General features: G+C 43.5%; 1 protein-coding gene across 1 annotated transcript in view; it reads right to left on the bottom strand.

Moving 5' to 3' along the window:
• The window catches only part of mov10l1 (Mov10 like RNA helicase 1), a gene marked incomplete at both ends in the record, with an annotated part of 29000 nt that extends 6644 nt beyond the window's left edge, over nt 1-22356 (bottom strand). Inside the window, 15 exons of the mRNA XM_084169298.1 lie at nt 460-641; nt 834-986; nt 1147-1205; nt 1495-1586; nt 1693-1763; nt 1958-2135; nt 2437-2551; nt 2840-3034; nt 3182-3586; nt 19370-19513; nt 19725-19912; nt 20137-20249; nt 20463-20562; nt 21818-22005; nt 22263-22356. Coding sequence (XP_084025424.1) covers nt 460-641; nt 834-986; nt 1147-1205; nt 1495-1586; nt 1693-1763; nt 1958-2135; nt 2437-2551; nt 2840-3034; nt 3182-3586; nt 19370-19513; nt 19725-19912; nt 20137-20249; nt 20463-20562; nt 21818-22005; nt 22263-22356 — 2277 coding nt within the window. The remainder of the gene's footprint in view (nt 1-459; nt 642-833; nt 987-1146; nt 1206-1494; nt 1587-1692; nt 1764-1957; nt 2136-2436; nt 2552-2839; nt 3035-3181; nt 3587-19369; nt 19514-19724; nt 19913-20136; nt 20250-20462; nt 20563-21817; nt 22006-22262) is intronic.
• Nucleotides 22357-25829: the final 3473 nt, after the last annotated feature.

Below are 25829 nucleotides of genomic sequence, written 5' to 3' on the forward strand. Positions count from 1 at the left end.
GGAGGAGGCCACTATTATTTATTCAGGGTACTAAAATTAGGGAGACTGTTGTAAATAACCAAATGCAAGAACCTTGATCGAGCTTGCCAGATGCAATGGAATTAATGGAACATACTAAAAGTGCAAACCCTGCTCATCAGGCACGCTGAACAAAACTGGTTGTTAATTTTTCTCTGCATTGTTGGGAAGGGGCCGTAAGTAAGCATTTCAATGTTAGTCTACACCTGTTGTTTATAAAGCATGGGACAAATACAATTTGATATCCATTGGGTTTACGTTGACATTCAGCCGCTTTTATCCAGAGTGACTTATAGGAGCAATTAGGGTTAAGTGCCTTCCTCAAGGGCACATCGACAGATTTTTCACTTAGTCGGCTCGGGGATTCATACCAGCGACCTTTTGGTTACTGGCCCAACGCTCTTAACCGCTAGGCTACCTCCCAGGTTGAGGGGTGTCTACCTGTAATATGGACTCTATGAGGGTGATCGTCTTTCCTGTCCCTGGCGGTCCAAACAGGATGTACGGAGTGGGCCGACACTCCCCTGCCAGGATACGCTTCACTGCCTCCCTCTGACACGGGTTCAGCTGCTGATTGAATAACTGGCCTGGGTTAGGGATGGGTTTAGATGGCAGCCTGGAATCTGAGAGAATGAAAGAGGCTTAATACTCATTCCCCTCCATCCTTCATCATTCATTCTGTCTCACAAATGTACTGAACTGTCGTAGTTAGGACATGAGTTCTAATGCCATTTAGGTTTATGACACTTCAGCTGCTGTAGTATATAGAGAATCTCTGTGCTGTCGGAATGAAGGAGTCCCAATGCTTATATCACCTGGTTTGGTTTGTGTGGACTTTGAGACCATGTCAACGGAGACGCTTGACAGCTTCACCCCATCGGTTGTGGGGGTCCCCTCTTTCACCACCTCTGGACCCCACTCTCCCGTCCATAGAGGGGCCTGAAGCATCACGGCTTTGGGGAAGAACACTGGGAAGAGAGGAGAGGACGCACAATCAGGGGTGGACCAGACCAGACAGGAAATAAACGTATCAGGGGTTGGGGATAGGGAGAGAGAAGAGAAGAAGAAATAGTTGACTAAATACAAAATATATTGGAAGTGGGATTGAGAAAAAAAAGCCAAGATCACCATTCTCTTGAAAGTGCTTGCTCTGGTCCAGTGCTAAATGGCATCTCCTCATGGTCAACCTGTCAACACAAACATCCTCATGCATAATCCATATACTGTCAACCTGCCAACACAAACATCCTCATGCATAATCCATATACTGTCAACAAAAACAGCCTCATGCATAATCCATATACTGTCAACACAAACATCCTCATGCATAATCCATATACTGTCAACACAAACATCATCATGCATAATCCATTTACTGTCAAACTGTCACACTTTATCTGAGCTGAAGGAACAGAGATCAACACTTTGGTAGTGACACAGAAAGGATCCTTCCCAGAACCAGGACAAGACAGGTACCTGTTGAAGGTGAACTCAACATCTAGAGGCTCTCCCAGGTAGCCATGCTGAAACTCAGTGTTCACCCTCAGACTCACGTCCTCGTCACTGATCTGTGGATATGGTCCACAAACAGTGTTCAGGTCAATGTGAACAAAGCACAAGGAGAAACATCAGAGCTACAAGCAAAACTCTAAGAAGATCGAAACCTCTGAGTACCTCTGTGACATAACCGATGTACTCCATCACCACGCCTCCACTGATTGGCTTCTTCAGTGCCACTCTGTCACCTGTAGAGAAGACAAAACGCTATATCTAACATCTCAATTCAAGTATGGTTGACTCTGTAAAACACCACATTTCACTGCACCTATCTTGTGTGTGTGACAATCAAACATCTTATTATTATTATTACATGTCTCATGTTACAATAGGGTATGTCATATGTGTAGCAGCCAAGCCATAATTAAGAGTCAACACCTACCTATGAAGAGACTGGGCCTGCCCTCAGCCAGGCCCAGCACCTCTAGGTGCAGATAGATAGCACCTCTCCTGAGGAGGGCTCCACAGATGCTGAACTCCCTGAGCTCCCTCTCAGCCTGTAGCTCCTCCAGCCACAGCAGGGACGAGAAACGGAGATGCATGTTGGCCGCCGACAGAGTCTGGCAGACAGCGAGGGAGAGAGAGAAGCTAATCCATTATTTTACAGTGGAAGCGCAAAGGCCCCCATATCAAAATCCAGAGCCTCTTTATAAGACTTTCCCATCAAAACCAATTGGAGCCAAATTCCTATAGGAATAAATGCACTGTTGGTTAAGGGCTGTAAGTAAGCATTTCACTGTAATGTCTGCACCTGTTGTATTCGGCGCATGTGACCAATACAATTTGATTTGATTTGGAGGGAACAAAGCATTCCATTGATGATAGAAGACTTGATTCTGAGTTAACTTGTGGTTCCCTTACCTCTCCTAGACATGGCTGGGCCACCAAAACATCACTGTCGGCCTCCATACAGTCCCGTAGAGCCTGGGGCACTGGGTAGTTACTCAGGAAGTTAGGCAGGTGGCGCTTAGTTAGCCTGTGAAATAAAAAACAAGAATAGAAAGTCATAGGCTAGTGACTATCTAGCTACACAGGAGAGGTGTAATTCAACAATGTGGAACAAACTGTCATCATTCAACATGTCTGACATGGGTAGAGTAACTAGGTTAGGTGAAAAACGTTTCTGATTATAGAGAGAACGTTGGTGGACAGCGTCACCAACAAGTCAAGGTGATCTTCATTATTCTATAGGGAAATGTGGTTAGCAGGTAGGCCAAACATACTTCACAATACAGAACCGAGACACTATCAGGGTGTAGTTTACCGTTTAGGTGGATGTGCAGCCATCACAGTGACCACCTGGGTAGCCTGAGGAAGGGGCAGTGGGGCTGCCGGGCAGTAGGGAGCATAGGGCTGGAGAATACTCTCCTCTTTACTGCCTACTGTGACCTCCAGACGCCTCCCGATGGTGAAAGAGGGGAAGTGCAGGAGCAGCAGCTCTGCACAACGCCCCAAGTTCCTAGGGTAGGATGGAGGGATACATAAATCATTGTTTTAAAAACCTGAATCTTCAGAAGAAATGGATTCAGTCAGATAATAGTGATACCACCAGAAATAGATGACTATATCAGACTTATGTTGTAGCAGCTAGCTAAGCATGACTTACTTGGCTCGGCAGCCCACTTTCACAGATACCTTCTCCCCTGGTGCGATCTCCACGTCTCGCTCCTCTGTCCGTATGGCAGACTTGTGAACAGTGTCCTGATGAGCCTCACCATTTTCTCCAACCACATCTCCATCTATCTCACTCATCTCCTTCCCATCACCATTGAGCAGTGCAGTAGGCCAAGCAGACCCGGACCGCGGGTAGAGAGTGGGACCCACCATAGGGGAGCGCTTGCCGGATAGGCCCTGAATACCCCGATAGAGGATCTGTGTTAGAGCAGGAAGCTGTACAACCCCCTTTTTCTGTCCCGGTGGGTCTGTCACAGTCCCTAGGGTGAACTGCTCCTCTGAGTCCCAGCCAGCAAACTCACAGCACTTCAGTCTATGGGTCTCAGAGCCTTGGTTCCTGTCAAGAGAAAAGAGAATACTGTGCATTCGTAAAGTATTCAGACGCCTTCCCTTTTTCCACTTTGTTACGAAATACCTTATTTACATACACTACCATTCAAAGGTTTGGGGTCACTTAGAAATGTCCTTGTTTTCCATGAAAACATACAGTGGGAAAAAAAAGTATTTAGTCAGCCACCAATTGTGCAAGTTCTCCCACTTAAAAAGATGAGAGGCCTGTAATTTTCATCATAGGTACACGTCAACTATGACAGACAAAATGAGAAAAAAAATCCAGAAAACCACATTGTAGGATTTTTAATGAATTTATTTGCAAATGATGGTGGAAAATAAGTATTTGGTCAATAACAAAAGTTTCTCAATACTTTGTTATATACCCTTTGTTGGCAATGACACAGGTCAAACGTTTTCTGTAAGTCTTCACAAGGTTTTCACACACTGTTGCTGGTATTTTGGCCCATTCCTCCATGCAGATCTCCTCTAGAGCAGTGATGTTTTGGGGCTGTCGCTGGGCAACACGGACTTTCAACTCCCTCCAAAGATTTCCTATGGGGTTGAGATCTGGAGACTGGCTAGGCCACTCCAGGACCTTGAAATGCTTCTTACGAAGCCACTCCTTCGTTGCCCGGGTGGTGTGTTTGGGATCATTGTCATGCTGAAAGACCCAGCCACGTTTCATCTTCAATGCCCTTGCTGATGGAAGGAGGTTTTCACTCAAAATCTCACGATACATGGTCCCATTCATTCTTTCCTTTACACGGATCAGTCGTCCTTGTCCCTTTGCAGAAAGCCCCAAAGCATGATGTTTCCACCCCCATGCTTCACAGTAGGTATGGTGTTCTTTGGATGCAACTCAGCATTCTTTGTCCTCCAAACACGACGAGTTGAGTTTTTACCAAAAAGTTCTATTTTGGTTTCATCTGACCATATGACATTCTCCCAATCCTCTTCTGGATCATCCAAATGCACTCTAGCAAACTTCAGACGGGCCTGGACATGTACTGGCTTAAGCAGGGTGACACGTCTGGCACTGCAGGATTTGAGTCCCTGCCGGCGTAGTGTGTTACTGATGGTAGGCTTTGTTACTTTGGTCCCAGCTCTCTGCAGGTCATTCACTAGGTCACCCCGTGTGGTTCTGGGATTTTTGCTCACCGTTCTTGTGATCATTTTGACCCCATGGGGTGAGATCTTGCGTGGAGCCCCAGATCGAGGGAGATTATCAGTGGTCTTGTGTGTCTTCCATTTCCTAATAATTGCTCCCACAGTTGATTTCTTCAAACCAAGCTGCTTACCTATTGCAGATTCAGTCTTCCCAGCCTGGTGCAGGTCTACAATTTTGTTTCTGGTGTCCTTTGACAGCTCTTTGGTCTTGGCCATAGTGGAGTTTGGAGTGTGACTGTTTGAGGTTGTGGACAGGTGTCTTTTATACTGATAACAAGTTCAAACAGGTGCCATTAATACAGGTAACGAGTGGAGGACAGAGGAGCCTCTTAAAGAAGAAGTTACAGGTCTGTGAGAGCCAGAAATCTTGCTTGTTTGTAGGTGACCAAATACTTATTTTCCACCATAATTTGCAAATAAATTCATAAAAAATCCTACAATGTGATTTTCTGGAATTTTTTTCTCCATTTGTCTGTCATAGTTGACGTGTACCTATGATGAAAATTACAGGCCTCTCTCATCTTTTTAAGTGGGAGAACTTGCACAATTGGTGGCTGACTAAATACTTTTTTCCCCCCACTGTACATGAAAATGAGTTTGAATAGGAAATATAGCAAAATGAATAGGAAATGTAGTCATTGACAAGATCAGAAATAATGATTTTTTTATTGAAATAATTGTCCCCTTCAAACTTTGCTTTTGTCAAAGAATCCTCCATTTGCAGCAATTACAGCCTTGCAGACCTTTGGCATTCTAGTTGTCAATTTGTTGAGGTAATCTGAAGAGATTTCACCCCATGCTTCCTGAAGCACCTCCCACAAGTTGGATTGGCTTGATGGGCACTTTTTACATACCATACGGTCAAGCTGCTCCCACAACAGTTCAATAGGGTTGAGATCCGGTGACTGTGCTGGCCACTCCATTATAGACAGAATACCAGCTGACTGCTTCTTCCCTAAATTGTTATTGCATAGTTTGGAGCCGTGCTTTGGGTCATTGTCCTGTTATAGGAGGAAATTGGCTCCAATAAAGCGCCGTCCACAATTGGCTCCAATCAAGCGCCGTCCCTTTTACCCTGTACAAATCTCCCACTTTACCACCACCAAAGCACCCCCAGACATCACATTGCCTCCACCATGCTTGACAGATGGCATCAAGCACTCCTCCAGCATCTTTTCATTTGGTCTGTGTCTCACAAATGTTCTTCTTTGTGATCCAAACACCTCAAACTTCGATTTGTCTGTCCATAACACTTTTTTCCAATCTTCCTCTGTCCAGTGTCTGTGTTCTTTTGCCCATCTTAATCTTTTCTTTTTATTGGCCAGTCTGAGATATGGCTTTTTCTTTGCAACTCTGCCTAGAAGGTCAGCATCCCGGAGTCGCCTCTTCACTGTTGATGTTGAGACTGGTGTTTTGTGGGTACTATTTAATGAAGCTGCCAGTTGAGGACCTGTGAGGCGTCTGTTTCTCAAACTAGACACTAATGTATTTGTCCTCTTGCTCAGTTGTGCACCGGAGCCTCCCACTCCTCTTTCTATTCTGGTTAGAGCCAGTTTGCGCTGTTCTGTGAAGGGAGTAGTACACAGCGTTGTACGAGATCTTCAGTTTCTTGGCAATTTCTCGCATGGAATAGCCTTCATTTCTCAGAACAAGAATAGACTGACAAGTTTCAGAAGAAAGTTATTTGTTTCTGGCCATTGTGAGCCTGTAATCGAACACACAATTGCTGATGTTCCAGATACTCAACTAGTCTCAAGAAGGCCAGTTTTATTGCTTCTTTAAATCAGCACAACAGTTTTCAGCTGTGCTAAAATAATTGCAAAAGGGTTGTCTAATGATCAATTAGCCTTTTAAAATGATAAACTTGGATTAGCAAACACAACGTGCCATTTGAACACAGGACTGATGATGGTTGCTGATAATGGGCCTATGTACGCCTATGTAGATATTCCATTTTTTTTTTTAATCAGCCGTTTCCAGCTACAATAGCCATTTACAACATTAACAGTGTCTACACTGTATTTCTAATCTATTTTATTTTATTTTAAAAAGGGACAAAAAAAATTGCTTTTCTTTCGAAAACAAGGACATTTCTAAGTGACCCAAAACTTTTGAACGGTAGTGTAAGTATTCAGAGACTGCTATGAGACTCGAAATTGAGCTCAGGTGCATCCTGTTTCCATTGTTCATCCTTGAGATGTTTCTACAACTTGGAGTCCACCTGTGGTTAACTCAATTGATTGGAAATGTCTATACAAGGTCCCACAGTTGACAGTGCAAGTCAGAGCAAAAACCAAGCCATGAGGTCAAAGGAATTGTCCGTAGAGCTCCGAGACAGGATTGTGTCGAGGCACAGATCTGGGGAAGGGTACCAACACATTTCTGCAGCATTGAAGGTCCCCAAGAACACAGTGGCCTCCATCATTCTTACATGGAAGAAGTTTGGAACCACCAAGACTCTTCCTAGAGCTGGCCACCCGGCCAAAATGAGTAATCATGGGAGAAGGGCCTTGGTCAGGGAGGTGACCAAGAACCCGATGGTCACTCTGACAGAGCTCCAGAGTTCTTCTGTGGAGATGGGAGAACCTTCCGAAGGGCCACAATCTCTGCAGCACTCCACCAATCAGGCCTTTATAGTAGAGTGGCCAGACGGAAGCCACTCCTCAGTAAAAGGCACATAACAGCCGGCTTGGAGTTTGCCAAAAGGCACCTAAAGGACTCTCAAGATTCTCTGGTCTGATGAAACCAAGATGGAACTCTTTGGCCTGAATGCCAAGCGTCACGTCTGGAGAAAACCTGGCACCATCCCTACGGTGAAGCATCATGCTGTGGGGATATTTTTCAGTGGCAGGTACTGGGAGACTAGTCAGGATCGAGGGAAAGATGAACGGAGTCGAAGTACAGAGATATCCTTGATGAAAACCTGCTCCAGAGCGCTCAGGACAATGACCCTAACACACAGCCAAGACAACGGCAGGTCGCGCCCGGCTGCGACACAGCCTGGGATCGAACACGGGTCTGTAGTGACCCGAACACGGGTCTTAGACCGCTGCGCCACTCGGGAGGCCCATTCAAGCACAATTTTAAGCCCTCTCTATTACTGCTGGTGATCCTTCTAAATTTTGGAGCAAGTTCTGTCTGACTCAAGCATTTTATCGACTGCTCTTCCCTCTCCCAACCTCTACCTGACTTGGCGCTTAACCTGTCAACTAAGTGTTGTTTTTAAAACATGTATTTAAACAATTTACTACCTGTGATGTGCTAGATGCCTTGTTTAAAATATATGTATTTGCTTGATCAATTTTTTCTGCAGCTCTCTGCCCCCCGATTGCAGAATCATTAACCCATATTTTTAACCTGATGACTATTCCTGGTACCACAGGAGGAAAGGTATCAACAACATCAAACACATCGTTTCCATGTGTTTGATGCCATTCCATTCGCTTAGTTCCAGCCATTATTATGAGTCGTCCTCCCGTCAGCAGCCTCCACTGTCTGGTACTATCCCCAAGGTTTGGAAGGCGGCTCATGTACTCCCCTTTCACAAAGGCGGTGACCCTTGTAACCTAAATAACTAAAATCGCCCTATTTCAAAACTTCCTTGTCTAGCTAAAATATTAGAATTCTTGATTAATTCTCAGATCTTTCTTAGCTATGAAATGTGTTCTAAATGTACATCAGTTAGGTTTTAGACCAGGTCATTGAACTGCATCCCTAGTTATAAATGTGGTTAATTGAATGGATAAAAAGTAACATTGTGCTGCCCTCTTCAAAGGCCTTTGATACTGTTGATCACATACTGCTAATTCATAGGCTTTCCTCAATTGTCCTAGACCAGGCTGCAAGTATCTACAGCTCAAGGATGGGCAATTGCACAAGGTGCAATTTCGAAATTTGGCTGTGCATCAGCAGTTTCTATCTTGTCATGTCAGTCACTGACAGTAACTCAATTAGCCCATGTCAGCTAACATTTTATAGATTGGTAAGTTAGTCCAGCAGCCAGCTATCTAAATGTGTAGTAATCATGGTGAAATGCCTGTATCGCAAGAATCAAGGTTTGTTATTTTTTGTTTTTAATGAGCGTTTATGTCCGCTTGTTCTCGTGATGTATTTTTGGTCTTGTCTCTTTCACTCCTTCTGTGCTGCATGCACCTCCCCATTTACACACACACACACAGTGGGGAGAACAAGTATTTGATACACTGCCGATTTTGCAGGTTTTCCTACTTACAAAGCATGTAGAGGTCTGTAATTTTTATCATAGGTACACTTCAACTGTGAGAGACAGAATCTAAAACAAAAATCCAGAAAATCACATTGTATGATTTTTAGGTAATTAATTTGCATTTTATTGCATGACATAAGTATTTGATCAACTACCAACCAGTAAGAATTCCAGCTCTCACAGACCTGTTAGTTTTTCTTTAAGAAGCCCTCCTGTTCTCCACTCATTACCTGTATTAACTGCACCTGTTTGAACTCGTTACCTGTATAAAAGACACCTGTCCACACACTCAAACAGACTCCAACCTCTCCACAATGGCCAAGACCAGAGAGCTGTGTAAGGACATCAGGGATAAAATTGTAGACCTGCACAAGGCTGGGATGGGCTACAGGACAATAGGCAAGCAGCTTGGTGAGAAGGCAACAACTGTTGGCACAATTATTAGAAAAAATGGAAGAAGTTCAACATGACGGTCAATCAACCTCGGTCTGGGGCTCCATGCAGGATCTCACCTTGTGGGGCATCAATGATCATGAGGAAGGTGCGGCAGGACCTGGTCAATGACCTGAAGAGAGCTGGGACCACAGTCTCAAAGAAAACCATTAGTAACACACTACGCCGTCATGGATAAAAATCCTGCAGCGCACGCAAGGTCCCCCTGCTCAAGCCAGCGTATGTCCAGGCCCGTCTGAAGTTTGCCAATGACCATCTGGATGATCCAGAGGAGGAATGGGAGAAGGTCATGTGGTCTGATGAGACAAAAATAGAGCTTTTTGGTCTAAACTCCACTCGCCGTGTTTGGAGGAAGAAGAAGGATGAGTACAACCCCAAGAACACCATCCCAACCGTGAAGCATGGAGGTGGAAACATCATTCTCTGGGGATGCTTTTCTGCAAAAGGGACAGGACGACTGCACCGTATTGAGGGGAGGATGGATGGGGCCATGTATCGCAAGATCTTGGCCAACAACCTCCTTCCCTCAGTAAGAGCATTGAAGATGGGTCGTGGCTGGGTCTTCCAGCATGACAACGACCCGAAACACACAGCCAGGGCAACTAAGGAGTGGCTCCGTAAGAAGCATCTCAAGGTCCTGGAGCGGCCTAGCCAGTCTCCAGACCTGAACCCAATAGAAAATATTTGGAGGGAGCTAAAAGTCTGTATTGCCCAGCGACAGCCCCGAAACCTGAAGGATCTGGAGAAGGTCTGTATGGAGGAGTGGGCCAGAATCCCTGCTGCAGTGTGTGCAAACCTGGTCAAGACCTACAGGAAACATATGATCTCTGTAATTGCAAACAAAGGTTTCTGTACCAAATATTAAGTTCTGCTTTTCTGATGTATCAAATACTTATGTCATGCAATAAAATGCAAATTAATTACTTAGAAATCATACAATGTGATTTTCTGGATTTTTGCTTTAGATTCCGTCTCTCACAGTTGAAGTGTACCTATGATAAAAATTACAGACCTCTACATGCTTTGTAAGTAGGAAAACCTGCAAAACAGGCAGTGTATCAAATACTTGTTCTCCCCACTGTGTGTGTGTGTATATATATATATATATATATATATATATATATATATATATATATATATATATATATATATACACACACACACATACACAGTTGAAGTTGGATGTTTACGTACACTAGGTTAGTCATTAAAAATCATTTTTCAACCACTCCACAAATGTCTTGTTAACAAACTATAGTTTTGGCAAGTTGGTTAGGACATCTACTTTGTGCATGACACAAGTCATTGTTCCAACAATTGTTTACAGACAGATTATTTCACTGTATCACAATTCCAGTGGGTCAGAAGTTTACATAAACTAAGTTGACTGTGCCTTTAAACTGCTTGGACAATTCCAGAAAATGATGTCATGGCTTTAGCTTCTGATAGGCTAATTGTCATCATTTGAGTCCATTGGAGGTGTACCTGTGGATGTATTTCAAGGCCTACCTTCAAACTCAGTGCCTCTTTGCTTGATATCATGGGGAAATCAAAAGAAATCAGCCAAACTGTAGACCTCCACAAGTCTGGTTCATCCTTGGGAGCAATTTCCAAACACCTGAAGGTACCACGTTCATCTGTACAAACAATAGTACGCAAGTATAAACACCATGCGACCACGCAGCCGTCATACCGCTCAGGAAGGAGACGCGTTCTGTCTCCTAGTGTGGGCAGAACTGAAAAAGCGTGGAGGCCTACAAACCTGACTCAGTTACACCAGCTATGTCAGGAGGAATGGGCCAAAATTCACCCAACTTATTGTGGGAAGCTTGTGGAAGGCTACCCAAAACGTTTGACCCAAGTTAAACAATTTAAAGGCAATGCTACCAAATGAAATAAATCAATCATTCTCTCTATTATTATTCCGACATTTCACATTCTTAAAATAAAGTGGTGATCCTACCTGACCTAAGACAGTAAATTTTTACTATGATTAAATGTCAGGAATTGTGAAAAACTGAGTTTAAATGTATTTGGCTAAGGTGTATGTAAACTTCCGACTTCAACTGTATATACAGTGAGGGAAAACAAGTATTTGATCCCCTGCTGATTTTGTACTACACGGGAGGATCTTGTCAATGATCTCAAGGCAGCTGGGACCATAGTCACCAAGAAAACAATTGGTAACACACTACGCCGTGAAGGACTGAAATCATGCAGCGCCCGCAAGGTCCCCCTGCTCAAGAAATCACATATACAGGTCCGTCTGAAGTTTGCCAATGACCATCTGAATGATTCAGAGGAGAACTGGGTGTGTTTGGAGAAGGAGGAATGCTGCCTATGACCCCAAGAACACCATCCCCACCGTCAAACATGGAAGTGGAAACATTATGCTTTGGGGGTGTTTTTCGGCTAAGGGGACAGGACAACTTCACCGCATCAACGGGACTATGGACGGGGCCATGTACCGTCAAATCTTGGGTGAGAACCTCCTTCCCTCAGCCAGGGCATTGAAAATGGGTCGTGGATGGGTATTCCAGCATGACAATGACCCAAAATACACGGCCAAGGCAACAAAGGAGTGGCTCAAGAAGAAGCACATTAAGGTCCTGGAGTGGCCTAGCCAGTCTCCAGACCTTAATCCCATAGAAAATCTGTGGAGGGAGCTGAAGGTTCGAGTTGCCAAACGTCAGCCTCGAAACCTTAATGACTTGGAGAAGATCTGCAAAGAAGAGTGGGACAAAATCCCTCCTGAGATGTGTGCAAACCTGGTGGCCAACTACAAGAAACGTCTGACCTCTGTGATTGCCAACAAGCGTTTTGCCACCAAGTACTAAGTCATGTTTTGCAGAGGGGTCAAATACTTATTTCCCTCATTAAAATGCAAATCAATTTATAACATTTTTGACATGCATTTTTCTGGATTTTGTTGTTGTTATTCTGTCTCTCACTGTTCAAATAAACCTACCATAAAAATTATAGACTGATCATGTCTTTGTCAGTGGGAAACGTACAAAATCAGCAGGGGATCAAACACTTTTTTCCCTCACTGTATATACAGTAACAGTCAAAAGTTTGGACACACCTACTCATTACAGGGTTTTTCTTTATTTTTACTATTGTCTACATTGTAGAATAATAGTGAAGACATCAAAACTATAAAAGAACACATTAGGAATCATGTAGTAACCAAAAAAAAAGTGTTAAACAAATCAAAATATATTTTATATTTGAGATTCTTCAAAGTAGCCACCCTTTGCCTTGATGACAGCTTTGCACACTCTTAACTAGCTTCATGAGGTAGTCACCTGGAATGCATTTCAATTAACAGGTATGACTTAATTTGTGGAATTTCTTTCCTTCTTAATGCATTTGAGCCAATCAGTTGTGTTGTGACAAGGTAGGGGTGGTATACAGAAGATAGCTCTATTTGGTAAAATACCAAGTCTATATTATGGCAAGAACAGCTCAAATATGCAAAGAGAAACAACAGTACATCATTACTTTAAGACATGAAGGTCTTTCAAGTGCAGTCGCAAAAACCATCAAGCGCTATGATGAAACTGGCTCTCATGAGGACCGCCACAGGAAAGGAAGTCCCAGAGTTACCTCTACTGCAGAGGATAAGTTCATTAGAGTTACCAGCCTCAGAAATCGCAGCCCAAATAAATGCTTCACAGAGTTCAAGTAACAGACACATCTCAACATCAACTGTTCAGAGGAGACTGCGTGAATCAGGCCTTCATGGTCAATTTTGCTGCAAAGAAACCACTACTAAAGGACACCAATAAGAAGAAACACGAGCAATGGACATTAGACCGGTGGAATTCTGTACTTTGGTCTGATGATTTTTGGTTCCAACTGCTGTGTCTTTGTGAGACACAGAGTAGGTGAACGGATGATCTCCGCATGTGTGGTTGCCACCGTGAAGCATGGAGGAGGTGTGATGGTGCTTTGCTGGTGACACGGTCTGTGATTTATTTAGAATTCAAGGCACACTTAACCAGCATGGCTACCACAGCATTCTGCTGCGATAGGCCATCCCATCTGGTTTGTGCTTAGTAGGACTATCATTTGTTTTTCAACAGGACAATGACCCAATACACCTCCAGGCTGTGTAAGGGCTATTTTACCAAGAAGGAGAGTGATGTGCTGCATCAGATGGCCTGGCCTCCACAATCACCCGACCTCAACCCAATTGAGATGGTTTGGGATGAGTTGGACCGCAGAGTGAAGGAAAAGCAACCAACAAGTGCTCAGCATATGTGGGAACTCCTTCAAGACTGTTGGAAAAGCATTCCAGGTGAAGCTGGTTGAGAGAATGCCAAGACTGAACAAAGCTGTCATAAAGACAAAGGGTGGCTACTTTGAAGAATCTAAAATATATTTTGATTTGTTTAACACTTTTCTGGTTACTACATGATTCTATATGTGTTATTTCTTAGTTTTGATGTCTTCCCTATTATTCTACAATGCAGAACATAGTAAAAATAAAGAAAAATCCTTGAATGAGTAGGTGTCCAAACTTTTGACTGGTACTGTATAACGACGAGATGCACGTCTCCACCCTAACAATGGGAGTCGTTGTCACAAAGGCAAGAAGGCAGGCGACAAGCTTAGGTCCAAAACAAGCCCATAGAAACGCGTCAGGCTTATTTTGGACAGATTTTAGCTTGAGTGAAACCTCTCGCTTCGCCTCTTCCTCTATGGTTTACACACACACACACCCCCCCAAGCCTCTCCCCCTGCCTCACATGCCAATAAAGTTGAGAGATCACATCTTCCTCTCTGACAAGCGGTTTCAACTCACTATTTGCATTTGAGGTTTGGTCCAACAGAATCAGTCATATTGACACCAAAACACTGAGATTTTACTGTAATAGAGGAGAAGTTAACTTTTATAACGATACCCTTTTTATGTCTCAACTACTCAATTGCACGCAGAGCAGACACTACTAAAACGAGAGTATCAATTAACATTGATTCTGGAAAATGAATGCTCAGTTTGTCGCGTGCGCCATTGGTGGACCACGTACCGCTAGCAGCATTATAGCTAAAGACTTATACTAGCCGTCTAGTCTGTGTTTTATAAATGTACAATAAGCATAAAAACACAATTATATAAGGAATTGGCAAGTCGTTATTTTTCGGAGAAATAACGTAGGCCACTTGAATTCAACATCTGAACAAAGTGGACAGACTAACATGCTTTTCAAACAGTTGGAGACAGACCTAAGGGTGTGTTCATAACAATTAAAAACTGTTCTGCCTTGTAAGCTAGCAAACAAATCCAAGTTGGCTAAATTTGAAATATAAAGATTAGCTGGCTAATCACTAGCATGTAGGCTTGAGAGAATGTTGATGAGACCCGTGTTAATTTTCTATAGCCTAATGCCTGCTACAAGAAGTTAGTCATTATTAGTGAATGTGCATTATTGCATGTTTCTAGATCCATTTGTAGCAACAACAAAAAAAAGCAGGTTAAACTATTTTGATAAAATAAAGTTATTAGTGGGTCTTCTGGTTGTGGAAGGATTACATTTAGCCTAGGTATAACTTCACAAGCCCTGAATTCATTCGATTATTGCTGACCGTTTGAAATGCAGTGTAATTTACCTTTAATTGTACAACGTCGCTTATTTAGAGAACATTATTATTATGTTTTTTTAATTGAGATATGTCCTGAATCGCCCATAAGTTTGAAGAAATATGATTTTTAGATATGATTTTTAGGCCATAATTGCCCAACCCTAGTCCTGTACTTTTTACATTCGCAATATTGAAAAAATTGTAACCACTTGTATACCGATGATACTGTTGTGTATGGTATTGCCACCACGGTTGACCAGGCTCTATCTGAACTACAGTCTGCCTTCACTGTTTTACAGAAAAACCTTCTTGACCTGAAATTAGTATTGAATGCAGGAAAAACTAAGTATATATTGTTCTCTAGAGCGCATACAAATAACTGATGATTTAAGCACATGTACTTTAAATGGTGCCCATATTGATCGTGTCCCTGCTTACAAATATCTGGGCATAAATATACAAAAATATAAACGCAACATGTAAAGTGTTGGTCACATGTTTCATGAGCTGAAATAAAAGATCCAAGAAATGTTCCATATGCACAAAAAGCTTCTCACAAATGTTGTGCCCAAATCTGTTTACATCCCTGTTAGTGAGCATTTCTCCTTTGCCAAGACAATCCATCCACCTGACAGCTGTGGAATATCAAGAAAACAGCATGATCATTACACAGGTGCACCTTGTGCTGGGGACAATAAAAGGCCACTCTAAAATGTGCAGTTTTGTCACACAACACCACAGATGTCTCAAGTTGAAGGAGCGTGCAATTGGCATGCTGACTGCAGGAATGTCCAACAGAGCTGTTTCCAGAGAAATTAATGTTCATTTCTCTACCATAAGCCGCCTCCAACGTTGTTTCAGAGAATTTAGCAGTACGTCCAACCGGCCACAGACCACATGTATGGCGTCATGTGGGCGAGCGGTTTGCTGATGTCAACGTTGTGAACAGAGTGCCCCATGGTGGCGGTGGGGTTATGGTATGGGCAGGCATAAGCTACGGACAACTAACACAATAGAATTTTATCGATGGCAATTTGAATGCGAAAAAAAACGTGACGAGATCCTGAAGCCCAATGTGAGGTCCTTTTTTTAAAAGGTATCTGTGACCAACAGATGCATATCTGTATTCCCAGTCATGTGAAATCCATAGATTATGGTCTAATTTATTTATTTAAATTTAGTGATTTCCTCATATGAACTGCAACTCAGTAAAAATCTATTAAATTGTTGCATGTTGCATTTATATTGTTGTTCAGTATAGATAGATTTAGTTAAGAAGCTTCTTCTATAGAAATAGGTCATGCCTCTTGCTAAATAGTAGAAAGCAGATTATTCAATCGATGTTCCTACGGGTCCTAGACTATGGCGACATCATCTATATGAACGCAGCTGCCACTTCATTAAAGCCGTTAAATGCAGTTTATAACAGCGTACTACGCTTTATTATGGGCAACAGGTTTAGTACTCATCACTGCATGGTTGGCCCCCTGATGTCACGTAGGTTGATACATTGCTATGATTTCATTTATAAAGCCCTTTTAGCAAAACTCCCACCATATTTAACATCATTACTAACCTTTACACATATGAGTTACCAAACCCAGTCTCAGGGATGGCCAACTCTGGAAATTCCTTCAGTCTCTACAGAGTTCGGTAAATCAGCTTTTAGCTTTTTTGCATTGTATTTGTGGAACAATCGTTAAAATGTTATTAAATTAAATGTTTTGGTGCCTCTAGGTCAATTCAGAAAGCTCATTGAGGACCTTATTACTGATGAATACGTTTGTTTTCATGACCGTGTTTTCTTTCTGCTTGCATTTTGGATGCATTTATTTCTGTGATTTATGTAATTCTGGGCTCACCTGATGAAATAAAAGGTTAAATAAGTCTCACAATAAAATGATATTCAGCAAGTCTTGGTAGGACAATGGTGCTAAAAATTGTGCTTAAATATTATTACAGTGCATTCGGAAAGTATTCAGACCCCTTTACTTTTTCCAGATTTTGTTACGTTATAGCCTTATTCTAAAATTGATTAAATTGTTTTTTTCTCGTGGTATCCCGGGAGGTCTACCCCGGGGGTTGGTGTAGCTCAGTTGGTAGAGCATGGCGCTTGCAACGCCAGGGTTGTGGGTTCGATTCCCCCGTGGGGCCAGTATGAAAAAATATAAAAATAATGTATGCACTCTAACTGTAAGTCGCTGGATAAGAGCGTCTGCTAAATGACTAAAAATGTAAATGTAAAATGATACAGGGGAGGTACGTGCCGCGACCTCTGCTGGGAGTACCCGGGCTGGGCACCCCGACGGCAACAATTAGGGGGAGTGCCAACCAGCCATGCAGGCCACATAAATGGAGCACCGTGGTAGAGAAAAAGGGAGGCAGGGAGTGAGCCTACAGACGGGAACAAAGCTCCCAGGGGACAGAACCGAATGCGAGGAGGCGGCCCAGAAGAAGGACCGAGCCAACCCTACGTTTTTTTGTTGTTACGTTTATTTTATGTTGTCCAGTAAAGGCGTGTTCTGACTAGAACCTCCCTTGTCAATCTCTGTGCACTCAAACCCAACACCCCATGGTTTACCACACCCTCAATCTACACACAATACTCCATAATGACAAAGCAAAAACTAGTTTTTAGAAATGTTTGCACATTTATAAAAAAAAATAAAAACAGAAATATTACATTTACATAAGTATTCAGACCCTTTACTCAGTACTTTGTTGAAGCACCTTTGGCAGCGATTACAGCCTCGAGCATGACGCTACAAGCTTGGCACACCTGTATTTGGAGAGTTTCTCCCATTCTTCTCTGCAGATCCTCTCAAGCTCTGTCAGGTTGGATGGGGAGCGTCGCTGCACAGCTATTTTCAGGTCTCTCCAGAGATGATAGATCGGGTTCAAGTCCGAGCTCTGGCTGGGCCACTCAAGGACATTCAAAGACTTGTCCCGAAGCCTCTCCTGCGTTGTCTTGGCTGTGTGCTTAGGGTCGTTGTCCTGTTGGAAGGTGAACCTTCGCCCCAGTCTGAGGTCCTGAGCGCTCTGGGGCAGGTTTTCATCAAGGATCTCTCTGTACTTTGCTCTGTTCATCCTTCCCTCGATCCTGACTAGTCTCCCTGTCCCTGCCGCTAAAAAACATCCCCACAGCATGATGCTGCCACCACCATGCTTCACCGTAGGGGTGGTGCCAGGTTTCCTCCAGACGTGACACTTAGCATTCAGGCCAAAGAGTTCAATCTTGGTTTCATCAGACCAGAGAATCTTGTTTCTCATAGTCTGAGAGTCCTTTAGGTGCCTTTTGGCAAACTCCAAGCGGGCTGTCATGTGCCTTTTACTGAGGAATGGCTTCCGTCTTGCCACTCTACCATAAAGGCCTGATTGGTGGAGTGCTGCAGAGATGGTTGTCCTTCTGGAAGGTTCTCCCATCTCCACAGAGGAACTCTGGGTTCTAGGTCACCTCCCTGACCAAGGCCCTTCTCTCCCGATTGCTCAGTTTGGCCATGCAGCCAGATCTAGGAAGAGTCTTGGTGGTTCCAAACTTCTTCCATGTAAGAACGACGGAGGCAACTGTGTTCTTGGGGACCTTTAATGCTGCAGAAATGTTTTGGTACCCTTCCCCAGATCTGTGCCGCGACACAATCCTGTCTCGGAGCTCTACGGACAATTCATTCGACTTCATGGCTTGGTTTTTGCTCTGACATGCACTGTCAACTGTGGAACCTTATATAGACAGGTGTGTGCCTTTCCAAATCATGTCCAATCAATTGAATTTCCCACAGGTGGACTCCAATCAAGTTGTAGAAACATCTCAAGGATGATCAATGGAAACAGGATGCACCTGAGCGCATTTTCGAGTCTCATAGCAAAGGGTCTGAATACATACGTAAATAAGGTGTTTCTGTTTTTTATTTTTAATAAATTAGCAAACATTTCTAAAAACCTTTATTGGGTATTGTGTGTAGACTGATGAGGAAAAACATTTTTCAAATACATTTTAGAATAAGGCTGTAGCGTAACAAAATGTGGAAAAGGGAAGGGATCTGAATACTTTCCGAATGCACTGTAAAATGGCAGCAGGTAGCTTAGTGGTTAAGAGCGTTGTGCCAGTAACCGAAAGGTCGCTGGTTCTAATCCCCAAGCCGACTAGGTGAAAAATCTGTCGATGTGCCCTTGAGCAAGGCACTTAACCCTAATTGCTCCTGTAAGTCGCTCTGGATAAGAGCGTCTGCTAAATGACTGAAATGTAAATGAAATGTAAAATAAACATTTCTACAAAAGCCTTCATCAGGGTATTTACAGATGTACAGGGTAGAGCTCTCTCATTTAAGACAAGTAGACACTCCATGGCTGACTCACTGTATCCAGACCACCAGCTCCCGGCTCTCTCCCAACAGCAGAGCCCCAAAGTGGGTCTTGTCGCCAACCACCAGGCCCCCCTTGCCCTCCAGGAGACTATTGATCTCCGCCTCTGGGATGGACCTGGTATTGGCAGTATTCATACTGTAAGAGGAAAAAGACCAGAGAGTAATGGTGTAGGTTAGTGGCCCGAGTCCTAATTCATTATCAGCCTTTAATACCATGAGAATTCTTCCTGAGATTTCACCCAACAACATACATGGTGGGCTTCCTGATAATGCCATGAGACCATCATGGGTCATTTCATTGATAAGTCTCAATAGGGTTTGTTGTTGTTGTTGTTGTTGTTATTTACCTGTGTTCGCTGGGAGCCATGCACAGAGCCCTCCAGCAGTAGAAGGACTGGCTGCTCTCCACCACCACCAGGCTGACCATGTCCCCAGGGGAGGGACGGTACCCGGCCGGGAGCAGCAGGTTGTCCAGGCTGAAGAACACACTGTCCTCCACCACCCCACTGCTGCCAAACACACTGGACACTCGCACCTGGGTAAGGGAGGTTGAGTGCAGAGAAGGGGGTGAGTCTAGAAGTTTGTATCATCACATTAATGTGGACTTGAGGTTGATAATTGGACTATAGATCAAAGTCCATGGGCAGGAAACATTTAGGTAGTGTATGTTGCCATGTCTTCTGTGAGACAAAGTTGGAATGCCATTTGCAAGGAATTCATTAATGAATAAATGAACAGGGTTCTAGAGGAGGGACTGACCTGGTCCATGCGGCGGTAGCGTAAGGGGGACACAGAGCGGGCCTGGCTGCTCCACTGGGTGGGACTAATAAAGTACTGGGCCTGGACCCAGTCCCCTTTCATGGGTTCAAAACCTGATGGACAGGAGCAAGGAATTGAAAAAAGGAAGCACAGAATAGGAAATTAAAGGCTAAACGGGTATAGCATCTGGGACAGGTTGGCAGCATAGAAATAGAATAGTAGAACATAAATAGAAGTAAATCTATTTCTATCGTTGACAGTACCATCACAAAGAGCATGTCTTGGAAAAAAAGTGGTCTGATTGATGAAGCCACCATCCCTGTCACATGACGTCACGGTGCCAATCAGAGGACGGAGCTGGTTGCAGTCTGCCTCCAGGGAGGCTCCTCTCCCTCCATCCTCCCAGGCATCAGCGTTCTTCTCCACCTGAGGAACGGAATGGCCACAATTGTAACCACAGAACATAGTATGTATGTATGTATGTATGTATGTATCGCTATGGTTGTAACATTCATGACAAACAAGGGGGATGTGTCCCATTCCTTCACAACCACTGATTTAAAAAATAAAATAAAATAAAAAAAGACTTGACACCTAGTCATTTCTAGAGCCCAACCGATTAATCGGTTGACCAATATTAACGGCTGACATTAGCCTTTTACGGATGTATTTGTATCTGCATTTTATCCACCGAAAAGGACCGATATAACATGCGGAGAAAACACACACAAACCCCCCCCCCCCCCCCCCTCATGGAATTTGACTTTTTTTTTTTTTTTCATTATTCTTCCTGAAGAGGGCACTCTTTACATGGCTATAAGCCTATGGTGCCTTGGCACTACAGCAAGACTTGACACTATCACCCAACTACACCTGTCGGAGAGGAGAGAACTACTGTGAACTAACTGTTACTGCGTCTACAGTGAGTGCTGAGTAGATATACGCTTGCCAGCTCAATAAAGTGCAAAAAATGTGCACTGGCCATATACTGTTACGTGAAGTGTCATGGTAGGGTGTTGGGACAAACAATGGATGCTATGCCCAAACGTAAAGCAAGCAGAATGTTCAACTCTGTGGTAACATTAACGTTACAGCCCTTTAGTGAAGCCCACGAAATCTGGTGTGTTATATTTGTTCTTTGCGAAGGGTATTCCTCAAGCTCCGTCATTCAAATGATTTCAGAGACACATAGCAGGTTACAAAGTAGTGCTTCATAGCTACGCTTTGATGCATGTGTTGTCACTTTTCAGGGACTGGTCCAAATTCACTTTTCGCCAACCCCGTTTCCATGACGAGTGCTAGCTATCTAGCCAGCTAACTAGCTGTGGAAGAGTATTTTACGAAGTTCACATTAATGTTCTTTCCTCAAATTTAAGAAATCAGCTTTGAGTATCTTTGTAGGGCTGTTTTAAGCACAATCCATACATTCGTTTTTATTTTATTATTCCAGCTATAATAAAAATATCAGCAGATATCGATTATCTGTGAATATTTCCACTCTAAAATCGGACCAAAAAATCCCATATCAGTCAGGCTCTAGTCATTTCACCTGGAAATTGTAATGTAGGCCAGGATACGGAGTAAGGAACCAATTTAATGTAGTGAGACCCAGCCAAGGTCTCATCTTCATACATAACAAAAACATACTGGTTAAAGTGCAGCCTTGGTCAAAGTGTCTCACCCTCAGTGCTTTCCACCCTCCTTGGGCACTGTCTCGTACTGCAAGGCCGTTGACTGCATCCCCGACCCTGAGTGGCACCCCTCCCAGCACCTCTCCAGTGGTGAAGTAGACTTCGTCGTCGATCATGCCGTAGTCCTGACACAGTAGGGTCACCACGCCGCAGCGCACGTTGCGGATCTCCTCCATCGCTGACACACAAAAGATTATGACTGGTCATTGATCATTGCATTGAAAAACGTAAATGTTAAGGGTTTTCACCAAATCATTTGGAGGTTTTTGACACAAAAGTACTTAAAATTCCCCTGAGAACAGGCGGGTCGTAGGCACTGGCAGTGTTGGATCTATCTCATTCTGGGATTTATAGCATTCATTTGCTGTTGACTGAAACAGGACAGGTGCATTGAGAAGCTGTCAGGCTGCTTGGTGAGCTCATTTGTAGACTTACCTGCCCCATCGAACCCATCCTCTTCATCCTCCTCTACCTTTCTCCATAGGGGGGCCAGCAACTTGGCTATCACACACTGCACTGCTGTTACCATATCTGCAAATAGCTAGATGCTGAAGGTGGTGCTACTGTAAATGAGGGCAGAGGGGAAAACAAAACAATGTGACTGGTGGTTTATCAAACTCATTTACATAAGTGTGTGGCCAGTCTTGCACTTGATTGCTTGATCGGGCATGCAAAGCACTTGCTAGCTAATCCAATTGCCATTGCATCTAATTTATTATCTAGCGAATGTTAGTTAGCTAGTTAGCTAATGTTGCCAGCTATGCGAACGGTAGCTAGTTGACTGACATGCGTCCAAAACTCTTCTTTGTTGCAGGTTTGTAGCTATTTAAACGTGATGAAAATACAACACGGTGCAGAACCTAAGAAATAAAATATAGCCTAATAGCTATATTCCTGAGAAATTATTGGACAAAGCCTACATACCTTTGTTGCAGCAAATTGCTCTTCGTAAATGTCTTCACTTGCTGCTTTCTCACCTTACGATAGACAGCGCGCGACTAAAAAGATGTAATTGCGTGCGCGCACATGGACACCTTTCTTCAAATAGTCTCCTAAACCCGACACTAGGCAAGAGCATTGATACATTGTAGGACGCAACAAGTCTGCCTAGGGCAGGCTTCCTAACTGGCGTACCGCGGTTGATTGGATTTGCCCCCCCCCTCCAAAGTTTTCTGAGCAAAGAAGGGGCATGCGGTGAAAGACTATAACACCAGGATATCAGCTCCAAGTGATTTTAATTTTGGAAATCTGTTCCAAAGTATTCCCCGCATAATAGAGAGATATCCCACCTAGCAAAATGTCGTTGAAAAGACGACTGTGCCCGACGTTCAATCTACGTTCGGTTTTGGTTGAAAGTTGAAGTTGAAAATATGTACTTGAAAACAAGGTAATTTCAATGTATTTGCATACACATGGACACAGTATCAGAAATTGATCTATGAACAATTTGATTAACAATCATACATCACTCCAGTATTTACACACAGTATTTATTTACAACATTCATTTTTATTTATTCCATGCCTCACCATTAAGTGAATTATTGCCAATACATATTAACAAATTGGTTTCCATTCAGATTTGATATTTACATTTCATGTAACATTTACACTGAACTGAAAAAATATAAACACAACATGTAAAGTGTTGGTCCCTTGTTTCATGAGCTGAACTAAAAGATCCCAGAAATGTTCCATATGCACAAAAAGCTTATTTCTCTCATATTTTATGCACAAATGTATTTACAACCCTGTTAGTGAGCATTTGTCCTTTGCCAATATAATCCATTCAACTGACAGGTGTGCACATCAAGAAGCTGATTTAACAGCAGGATCATTACACAGCTGCACCTTGTGCTGGGGACAATACAAGGCCACTCTAAAATGTGCAGTTTTGTCACACAACACAATGCCACAGATGTCTCAAGTTTTGAGGGAGTGTGCAATTGACATGCTGACTGCAGGAATGCCCACCAGAGCTCTTGCCAGAGAATTGAGTGTTAATTTCTCCACCATAAGTCACCTCCAATGTCATTTTAGAGAATTTGGCAGTACATCCAACCGGCCTCACAACCGCAGATCATGTGTAACCACGCCAGCCCAGGATCTCCACATCCGGCTTCTTCACTTGCAGGATCGTCTGAGACCAGCCACCCGGACAGCTGATGAAACTGTTGGTTTGCACAGGAGAAGAGTCTCTGCACAAACTGTCAGAAACCGTCTCAGGGAAGCTCATCTGCGTGCTCATCGTTCCTGACCAGGATCTTGACCTGACTGCAGTTCGGCATTGTAACCAACTTCAGTGGGCAAATGCTCACCATCGATGGTCACTGGCACACTGGAGAAGTGTGCTTGTCACGGATGAATCCCGGTTTCAACTGTACCGGGCAGATGGCAGACAGCATGTAAGACGTTGTGTGGGCGAGCGGTTTGCTGATGTCAACGTTATGAACAGAGTGCCCCATCGTGGAGGTGGGGTTATGGTATGGGCAGGAATAAGCTACAGACAACGAACACAATTGCATTTTATCGATGGCAATTTGAATGCACAGAGATACCGTGACGAGATCCTGAGGCCCATTGTCATGCCATGCATCCACCGCCATCACCTCATGGTTCAGCATGATAATGTACGGCCACATGTCGCAAGGATCTGTACACAATTCCTGGAAGCTAAACATTTTACAGTTCTTCCATGGCCTGCATACTCACCAGATATGTCACCCATTGAGCATGTTTGGGATGCTCTGAATCGATGTGTCCGACAGCGTGTTCCAGTTCCCGCCAATATCCAGCAACTTCGCTGAGCCATTGAAGAGGAGTGGGACAACAGTCCCAACGCTACATTCAACAGCCTGATCAACTCTAAGCGAAGGAGATGTGTCGCGCTGCATGTGGCAAAAGGTGATCACACCAGATACTGACTGGTTTTCTGATTCACGCCCCTAACTTTAAAAAAAAAGTACATTCTACACAAATTACTTTTATAATAACGAAAACAAATGTGTGTGCCTGAGGGGAAATAAACTTTCATACAGCCAAAAGGGGTGAGAAATGACATGAATATCGGTGGACAATTTGCACTAATGCAAATGAACATAGATTATGTAACATATTTCCTTTAGCTTGTGTGACAAATATTTACCATCAAAACCATGTGACCTCTCACCTCACTGGCTGTAGAAGTGTTCTTCCTAACCAGTCCCTCAACAGCTCTCTGACTGAGCTCCACCCTCACTGGGTCCTCAGAGGAGAGGAAGGCTGGGGAGAGATGGAGGGATGAATGGATCAATCATTCAACAAGTCAGTAAAATAAAGAGAGTGTTGATAAGCTTAAATGTCCATCTCCCACCCATGGAGAGACCTACAGTGGGGGAAAAAAGTATTTAGTCAGCCACCAATTGTGCAAGTTCTCCCACTTAAAAAGATGAGAGAGGCCTGTAATTTTCATCATAGGTACACGTCAACTATGACAGACAAATTGAGGAAAAACAATTCCAGAAAATCACATTGTAGGATTTTTAATGAATTTATTTGCAAATTATGGTGGAAAATAAGTATTTGGTCACCTACAAACAAGCAAGATTTCTGGCTCTCACAGACCTGTAACTTCTTCTTTAAGAGGCTCCTCTGTCCTCCACTCGTTACCTGTATTAATGGCACCTGTTTGAACTTGTTATCAGTATAAAAGACACTTGTCCACAACCTCAAACAGTCACACTCCAAACTCCACTATGGCCAAGACCAAAGAGCTGTCAAAGGACACCAGAAACAAAATTGTAGACCTGCACCAGGCTGGGAAGACTGAATCTGCAATAGGTAAGCAGCTTGGTTTGAAGAAATCAACTGTGGGAGCAATTATTAAGAAATGGAAGACGTACAAGACCACTGATAATCTCCCTCGATCTGGGGCTCCACGCAAGATCTCACCCTGTGGGGTCAAAATGATCACAAGAACGGTGAGCAAAAATCCCAGGACCACACAGGGGGACCTAGTGAATGA

Source organism: Coregonus lavaretus (assembly GCF_964263955.1).
Source record: "Coregonus lavaretus genome assembly, chromosome: 9".
NCBI classification, from domain to species: Eukaryota; Metazoa; Chordata; class Actinopteri; order Salmoniformes; family Salmonidae; genus Coregonus; species Coregonus lavaretus.